This window comes from Ostrea edulis, chromosome 9 (genome assembly GCF_947568905.1).
Source record: "Ostrea edulis chromosome 9, xbOstEdul1.1, whole genome shotgun sequence".
Lineage (NCBI taxonomy): Eukaryota > Metazoa > Mollusca > Bivalvia > Ostreida > Ostreidae > Ostrea > Ostrea edulis.
Window position 1 is genome coordinate 70100310 of NC_079172.1, and position 9705 is coordinate 70110014.

A 9705-nucleotide genomic window follows, 5' to 3' on the forward strand; every position below is an offset into this window, starting at 1 on the left:
TTTCTTAAAGCTATACGCCGTAATCTTTGGATACTCCCGTAGGAATAAAAGGCATGTGTTTTATATCAAGCTATATAAGTTCTATATGGTTACACTTTATGCGCAATTTAACTGAGTCGGATTAAAAAGTAATCAAGCTAATTTCCTATTTCATTATGTATTCTCTGAGTCGGATGAAACAATAATCCGTGGTTTGCGACGATGAGCCGGATAGTGCACGCCCAATTTCGAAATATTCATGATCACGTGACGTTGCATGTCAAAATGAAAGCGTGGACAGCATGCAGGTTGTTTTGCGGGATACATTCAGAAGACAGCCAGACGGAAACAGGGCAGAGAGAACCACATTGAGCAATGGAGGGGGAGTTAAATTTCATGTTTAACATAAAATCATTATTCTGTACAATACTTTAAACGAGACCCTCATCGTCCATGATGCGTCTAATATTTTTAAATATTTTCTCGCGCGCATCATAAACGTCATCCCTTCAAAAATATGCATCGTGTTCTCCTTTCATTCAGTAGACCAACACTCCTTTAATACCCGTATGTAATTTGTCGAAATTGTCAAATTGTATTACATATATTTTTCATAACTGACAAAATTTTTAACATCGAACAAAATATGGTCTCGGGTGAACTGTTTCTAAAAGTGACTCTCGTGTTTTCTATGTAACCATTAGAGAAAATGACTGATAAACTGATAAATGATAAGTAAAAATGTTTGATTGAAAATGATAATCATAGTTGTTTGAGCGCATTCATTTAATGGATGAATTACTCTTACAAGTTACAAGCCACCTAGCGTTAATTCGGAAAATATCTGTGTCGCTTTGCATTGCTGATCGTTTGTATATTTTGTTCGAGACGTATTTTTTTCACCCTTTTCGCCATCCATAATATTGTCATCGAAACGGCAGTACCGGTAGTTTACCGTGAATGGCCATGTATGACGCGGTGGTGATAGGGGCCGGGATCGAAGGGTCAGCAACTGCCTACACCCTCGCCAAAAATGGACAAAGAACCTTGCTACTTGAACAGGTAAGTGAAAAGGAAGTTACCACAATATACAGCGTAGAGGAGAGTATGGAAGTCTGTTCGGGACTTGTCATGTTCTGTGTAGAGGAGAGTATGGAAGTCTGTTCGGGACTTGTCGTGTTCTGTGTAGCGGAGAGTATGGAAGTCTGTTCGGGACTTGTCGTGTTCAGTATAGCGGAGAGTATGGAAGTCTGTTCGGGACTTGTCGTGTTCAGTGTAGCGGAGAGTATGGAAGTCTGTTCGGGACTTGTCGTGTTCAGTGTAGCGGAGAGTATGGAAGTCTGTTCGGGACTCGTGTTCTGTGTAGAGGAGAGTATGGAAGTCTGTTCCGGACTTGTCATGTTCTGTGTAGAGGAGAGTATGGAAGTCTGTTCGGGACTTGTCGTGTTCAGTGTAGCGGAGAGTATGGAAGTCTGTTCGGGACTTGTCATGTTCTGTGTAGCGGAGAGTATGGAAGTCTGTTCCGGACTTGTCATGTTCAGATTAGAGGAGAGTATGGAAGTCTGTTCGGGACTCGTGTTCTGTGTAGAGGAGAGTATGGAAGTCTGTTCCGGACTTGTCGTGTTCTGTGGAATACGCTGAGTACATTGCACTGGTACCTGCATTTGAAAAGGGACCGATACCTTTACGGTCTTTGTGACTTAAATATCGTGAGTTTCGCGGAGGAATAATGTTTATCAGTAAATGGTGTTCGGCTTCAACAGCTCATCAGACTCTGGCAACTGATCGACAAATGTTGATTTTCATGATCTTCTCAACTGTTTATAAATCCTACTTGTATTCTAGTAATAGAGATATATGGGAAGGTGAAGACATCATTTGAAACGTCTAGGTAGTTGAGTGTTGTAATACCATGTACTATATATGTACTTTTGTTTTATTTAGTAGTTGAGTGTTGTAATACCATGTACATATGTACTATATATGTACAGTTGTTTTATATAGTTTCCACTTCCACACTCACGAGGCAGTTCACATGGACAAAGCCGCATCACGCGAATTGCCTACGCCAGTGACGATCATTACGCTGTTATGATGAAAGAAGCCCACGTGCTTTGGCGAGATCTAGAACGAGAGTCCTGCATTAATATATTTGAGTAAGTAGTAAAGAGGCCACATACATTTTTTAAAAGGCAAACGTCGTGGACCTTATCTGAAATCTAGCTGTATCTATTAATCTTCAGATGTTTTAGTTAATTACGTTATAGCTGCATTAACGCTTGGCCATTTTATCAGGTGAGTACTTAGAGAGGTGGTTGGTATATACAGACACTATATGAATACACTACGATATTACGATATGTTCAGATCGGCACTTTAATCTCTGTTCCTGACAATGAACTGGTCTCTGTCGATGATGAGTGATTTTGACATAGATGTCACTATAGCCATATACTAAAATCTATTGCAGTAAGATGTCATGTGACAGGTCTAGACGAGTTATTACTTGACAATAAGCATGTCCTAGTGGAGAGGATAACTGCATTGTTTATAAAATCGTTGCATTCCTAGGAACTGTGGCTACTTATCTGTTGGGACTCCCGAAGACCCTTTCATCAAGGATACGCTGACATCACTAAGAAAGCACGGAGTTAAATATGACATAATTAGTCATAATGACATAAAATCGAGGTACCCCATGATAAATGTTCCAGCGTCCACTATAGGTGTCCTTGACCACAGCGGGGGGATACTGAGGGCGGACAAAGCCCTGAGTGCCTTTCAGGTAGCTGTACACTGTATGCACTTCCTGTCAAACATAGCTTTATATTTACACGAACTGATTCGTAATTATTTCAGCAATCTTTTAGATATATATGGTCACCTTTGAAAGAAGAATGTTCGAATGGTCTATGAATCAGAGCTGAGATTACTTACGCCTATGAATTCGTATTGTATGGGGTTTGAAACGATTAAACTTGACATCGCTTCTAATGTCTCCTTAAGTATGTAGCGTAGAGCCATAAATGAGTAAACTTGTATTTTTTCTTATTATATAATTCATTGAAACAATCGCTGTTCTAAATTATTTCATAGAATTATCTGGGTTCAATTTAGAGTATTTTTTGCATCATTAACAATACAGATATCCACCGCTTCTGGTCTCGGTGTCGTGGTTCTGTTCCTGCCCAGCCATACATAGTATATGACTGTAAGAACATCACACGTACTCTAGGGTTTCGTTCCACTCTTATAAAGTTTTAGGTGTCATATTTCTGCAATTGTTTTAATAAAACCATGAACAGCCATGTCCAGATATTTTGTAATAAATGCCTTAGATTTTACAGTAATTAGAGAGAGAGAGAGAGAGAGAGAGAGAGAGAGTGTGTGTGTGTGTAGCTCGATTTTTCAAACAAAAGATATTTTTCAATGAAATATATAACAGCAAGGTTTTCTCTCAGTTTTTACACTGCATTGTTACAGAGAGAAACCCGTTGGGTTCTGACGATAGTATAACAGTTTACTCGCGTAGGAAAATAGCGTGAAGTCTCTCCGTCGATATTCATTTCAACCTTGCTATGTTTGGAAAACACATTCGGTATTCCCTTAGTTCGATTTTTTTTCTTAATTTCGCAGGAATGTTTTAAAAGACACGGAGGAACAATTAATGACGGTGAACCGGTACTTCAAGTTATTCCCGGAGACGTGGTCACTGTGAAGACGTCTAAGTCCACGTACCAGACGTCTCACGTGGTCATCACAGTGGGTCCGTGGACAACAAAGTTCCTGCCATCTCTAGGTCTTCATCTTCCAATGAAGGTCTACATTTTCTTAATACCAGATTTAAGATGAAGATGATTTGTTGAAAGCTTAAGTTTATACATGCTATTTTGTATTCTGGTAGCCGATACGGATCTCTGTCCATTACTGGAAAGAGAAGTGGCGAGGTCAATATTCGATACAGAAGTTCCCGACTTTCATGTATGGTAGCGTGTATGTGATGCCGTGTTTTGAATACCCTGGCCACGTCAAGGTACGAAATACTGAAGTGAAATGGAGATGTATATATATAATCATAATTACCAAACACTAATGATGTAACGTTTATATACTATATGATATGAATTTGACAGGCCTGTCTTCACGATGGACCGGAAATAGACCCCGATGACAGGGATGCAGTAAATACGAATTACGTCACGGAAACAGTACAGAAATACGTGTCCGAACACCTTCCGGGGTTGGAAACAGTCCCCTCCGTCACAGAAACCTGTATCTATACGGTCAGTAGGGGTGTCAAGGATTCTTTTAAAATATATATAGAAATGTGGCAAGAGCCGAGAAGACGAATTGGTCTTCCGCTATGTAATGTGTATGTGAATTATGAATACTGATCTATTCACACAACACTACATAATCTAAGGATCTCATTCACCAATACAACCTATCATTGGGTCAAATGCTGTCTAACGTGTTTCATATCAATTGTTAGACCGTTTTTGACTACGGATTACTCCGTTTACCTGATCAAGACATATGGTTTGACCGGTCGACAGGGGATGTTTACTCCTCCTAGGCACCTGTTCCCAGCTCTGGTATATCCAGGAGTCAGTGTTTGCCCAACTCTCAATTTTGTATTCCCTATAGGAGTTAGCAGATTGTTCGTTATCTTCACCTTTTTATTCACCTCAAGGACATGAAGCGGTGACTATTACTTTTATTGCTCTTAGTCTCAGCCAATCGGAGAACTCCGGATTATTCAATGATATACTGATCTATGATTGATATCGTAATTACCACTGACAGATATATGAGTTTTCCTGAATATTTTCGATATTTTTTCACTTTGTGTTGGTTCGTCCATCTCTTTACAGATGACGCCTGACAAACAGTTTATTCTAGACAACCATCCGAGGTGGAAAAACATAATCATTGGAGCAGGGTTCTCTGGTAATTATTTTAAACATTTTTCCATATAATATAAATATATTCAGAAAACAAACTTCAAACATCAAAGCGTGAGCTCAGCATTAGCCTGGTTCCCAAGGCCTTCCGATGTTCTCAGAGTTCTTTTGACATCGGAAGGCCACGGGAACCAGGTTAGCTCAGCATATATAGGGTGGATGTCCCAAGTGTCAAATGGGGTACGTGGAATTTAAATAGAAAACGTTTCTGATCCTATATTTCGCAAAAATTAATTGGTGCCTTGCTTATCAGATTCTTATTAGAAATTGTAACAATATTGGAAAATGGACAACAATCATGATCAGAGAAATACGAGCCTATTTTGCTTAACTCTCCAGCTTTAAGCGTGTCGCTTACCATCTTCTCTTCTGCAAACATTATCAAACAAATAAATAAATACTTCCCAGGCGTGTTGTGAGACAATGCATTTTTTCGATAGATTTTTAATATTTATAGAGAAAGACACTCGTCATTTACGTCCATATTTCAAACATTTTTAGCCGTTTGTACTTTCAGTTTCCATCATCTGTGGATCGACATTTAATTATCATCTTGATATAAATGATCTGTTTAATTAGCATCTTAAGATCTGTTTAATTATCATCTTGATATAAATGATCAGTTTAATTAGCATCTTAAGATCTGTTTAATTATCATCTTGATATAAATGATCTGTTTTTTAAATTATTACCTTGATATAAATGAACTGTTGACACTTTTTTTTACTTGAATACAGGGCATGGTTTCAAGCTAGCGCCTGTAGTGGGAAAACTACTATCGGAACTAGTCCTGAGGAGGCAGCTGTCCTACGATCTGACAAAATGTCGAATAGACAGATTTCTTCCCCCCAAACATCAGCTCTGAACTATTACATGCATATTCCGCACTTTAATTATTGAAGGTCTCCCGGACTTTAAACTGAGCTGACCTCTAAATCAAACGACACCGAGGATTTTCAAAACTGCCATATATTATTTGCGAAATTTTCTGCATTGACTGCGGAAAATAGGCAACCTGTATTAAGAGACCACCTGTCATATGTGACCATTTTTCCATTCTCCGTTGGACGGTCTCTTAATACAGGTTTGACTGTATGTCATAAAGTGTCAGGGACCCCCCCCCCCCCCTCCCGAGTCTGTCTATCCTGGGTGCACTCCGAACCCTTGTATTGTAAGGAGGGGGTCTTCAACTGGTCGTGTGTTATTCTATGTAACCAGAGACTCTACTACAGTAAAACGTGCCTATAGCGAAGTGCCGGGGACCAACCGTTTTCGTTCATTATAAATGTAATTCGTTATATCCAATGGGTTCGTAATACATGTATGTTTAAAATTTACAGGGAATGAAAATCACTTCGCTATAATCGTGTTTTACTGAAATCATGTATGAAATATATAATGTATATTACTTGTCAATCAACGGACAACATCTTGAAGATCTACATTTCTGATAGTTACTAGTATGCGTTAAGCGAAAGGGGAGGGGAGGGGTATCAAATGCTGTCGATATCGACTGGACATATCTAAACAGATTTCTAATATTAATAGTTACAGTATATTATGCAGAATCAAATGCATTGATTATGTTTGTAGGGGATGTCGATAATTGACATTCACTGTAGACATCTGTATTCATTGTACACGGGTTAAAATATTGTGGATGTTACTGTTGTTGTTCATCGACGAGAATTAAATGCTATCGAAATGTACTATATGCTATTTACTAGTATACATTCTGTGTCAATTGCTCACCAAGGGTGATTAAATTCTGCTGAATCGACATTTTTCTGATACCAACATCCACTAAAACGCACACACACACATTCAAGGCTTTCATACTTTGTATAACATTCGTTCACCCGAGGGCCAGTGTGCTTGTACTAATCCCTTCTCGTATTTCTACCCTAGCAATAACTTTCATAGTGGGGGGTCTTTATCCTAGTCTTGTATTACTGAACATTTGTTGTAAAAGTATCCGTGTTCTTAAAGCTGTATGGTCCGAATTACAATATTTTTTTCCATCTCGTAAAAACGCTATTAAATCATCGCACGTATGTAGTTATGAGACTGTACGACATATCATAAATTATTTCACCTGTTTTAACCCAAATAATTTGATTTTAAATCGATGTTTACAAATAACCGCGTCACTCTGCCATTTCGAGTGACAGTCACGTGACCAGTTCAAACTTTAAGATCATCGATGGTATTATCTGTGTGAAGTTGTGTATTTTGTTATAACAGTACCGTACCATAAGTTTAATAAAAATAAAAATATCAAATACCTCTTGGTAATTCGTTGTTTTACGTTCTTTCAGCCTTAAAACTAGTCAGTTGTGTATGAGTTAATACATCATGTTGGGATTCCCCTGACGCGCGTGGGTCTATTTATAGACGTCTATTATGGGATGATTTATATATGTAGCCACTATATTTACTTTCTAAATAATATTCGCACTGTTTTCTTTTACATGCAGATGTTTTCAAGTATGTAATTAAGGGAAAGTTAATAACTTTATAAAGTACTTAATCTGCTTTAAAGTAATTATGTACACAAAAAAAATACATGGACATCGGGTCATACAGCTTTAACCTATACCCGTGATCATAACCTCTTCATTCTTGCGTTATGACATGTATTGTATATCCTTAACAAACTCGACATAACACAGTATAGGCGTCAAAAGAAAGAAATCTCAATAGAATATAACAAAAAGAAAGGTGAAAACATTACACCCAATTAAATGCAATAAAAAAGAAAAAAAAAAAAAAAAAACGCCCATTGGCCACATCACTCGAGTTACCTTGGCCCTGCCATTGTTCATTTGTGATTTTTCGAAGATTTTTTTATCAATCATTATTCCCATGTTCAAAAGTTCACACCACAGCTGGTGACAAACAACAGACAAATTTCGATTACCGGTAGAAAATCTCACTTAACCTTTAGTTCAGGTGAGCTAAAAAAAAAAAAAAAGTGCACATTTCTTGTCGGAGAGGCGCCTGCGCCGTGACCTTTAAAACTGATCCCAATGCTCATTTATGGAATATTAAACTACTTTTTTATGAAGAGTGTGTATAGATACAGTGAATTTTAATGGTGGTTTTAACACTCCACCCCTTAGAGGAACATTCTTCTAAATCTCCGGCCGTCAAATGGATACCGTCAATATCGAAGTCTCTACCTTGGACAATTATGAATTTACTAATTATAAAGAAATCTCGTAAACTCGGTCTAATGTAACATTAATTGAATTTGACCTTTCACAAATACCACTTAAATATCTACTCCAACTCAAATCCCACAAGTTTACAGATCAATCAACTCTGACACAAATGCCACTCACAGAATGATTCATAAGCTCCAACACAAACACCACTCACAGATCTACTCCAACACAAATGCCACACACATATCTACTCCAACACAAATACCACTCACACAGATCTACTCCAACACAAACACCACTCACAGATCTACTCCAACACAAATACCACTCACAGATCTACTCCAACACAAATACCACTCACAGATCTACTCCAACACAAATACCACTCACAGATCTACTCCAACACAAATACCACTCACAGATCTACTCCAACACAAATACCACTCACAGATCTACTGCAACACAAATACCACTCACATATCTACTCCAACACAAATACCACTCACAGATCTACTCCAACACAAATACCACTCACAGATCTACTCCAACACAAATACCACTCACAGATCTACTCCAACACAAATACCACTCACAGATCTACTGCAACACAAATACCACTCACAGATCTACTCCAACACAAATACCACTCACAGATCTACTCCAACACAAATACCACTCACAGATCTACTCCAACACAAACACCACTCACACAGATCTACTCCAACACAAATATCACACTCACAGATCTACTCCAACACAAACACCACTCACACAGATCTACTCCAACACAAATACCACTCGCAGATCTACTCCAACACGAATACCACTCACAGATCTACTCCAACACAAATATCACACTCACAGATCTACTCCAACACAAACACCACTCACACAGATCTACTCCAACACAAATACCACTCACAGATCTACTCCAACACGAATACCACTCACAGATCTACTCCAACACAAACACCACTCACAGATCTACTCCAACACAAATATCACACTCACAGATCTACTCCAACACAAATACCACTCACAGATCTACTCCAACACAAATACCACTCACAGATCTACTCCAACACAAATACCACTCACAGATCTACTCCAACACAAACACCACTCACACAGATCTACTCCAACACAAACACCACTCACACAGATCTACTCCAACACAAATACCACTCACAGATCTACTGCAACACAAATATCACACTCACAGATCTACTCCAACACAAACACCACTCACAGATCTACTCCAACACAAATACCACTCACAGATCTACTACAACACAAACACCACTCACACAGATCTACTCCAACACGAATACAGCTCACAGATCTACTCCAACACAAACACCACTCACATATCTACTCCAACACAAATACCACTCACATATCTACTACAGCACAACACACAGATCTACTCCAACACAAACACCACTCACAGATCTACTCCAACACAAATACCACTCACAGATCTACTCCAACACAAATACCACTCACAGATCTACTCCAACACAAACACCACTCACAGATCTACTCCAACACAAATACCACTCACAGATCTACTCCAACACAAATATCACACTCAC

The 9705-nt window shown here is 38.6% G+C and overlaps 1 protein-coding gene across 1 annotated transcript; it reads left to right on the top strand.

Annotated features, from left to right (window-relative positions):
• The first annotated feature begins 889 nt into the window (after positions 1-889).
• Positions 890-7234, top strand: LOC125659745 (peroxisomal sarcosine oxidase-like). The gene is made up of 8 exons (XM_048891508.2): positions 890-1041; positions 1984-2135; positions 2551-2764; positions 3616-3798; positions 3884-4012; positions 4113-4262; positions 4854-4929; positions 5681-7234. Exons 1-8 carry the CDS (start codon positions 940-942, stop codon positions 5806-5808), a joined length of 1134 nt encoding a protein of 377 aa, XP_048747465.2. The 5' UTR covers positions 890-939; the 3' UTR covers positions 5809-7234.
• The last annotated feature ends 2471 nt before the right edge of the window (positions 7235-9705 follow it).

Bases quoted from the DNA above. Each gene is read 5' to 3' on its own strand.
- LOC125659745 (XM_048891508.2), top strand. From the start codon at position 940: ATGGCCATGTATGACGCGGTGGTGATAGGGGCCGGGATCGAAGGGTCA. The intron at 4,263-4,853 runs GTCAGTAGGGGT...ATCTCTTTACAG, and splicing joins CAGAAACCTGTATCTATACG to ATGACGCCTGACAAACAGTT. The intron at 4,930-5,680 runs GTAATTATTTTA...ACTTGAATACAG, and splicing joins CATTGGAGCAGGGTTCTCTG to GGCATGGTTTCAAGCTAGCG.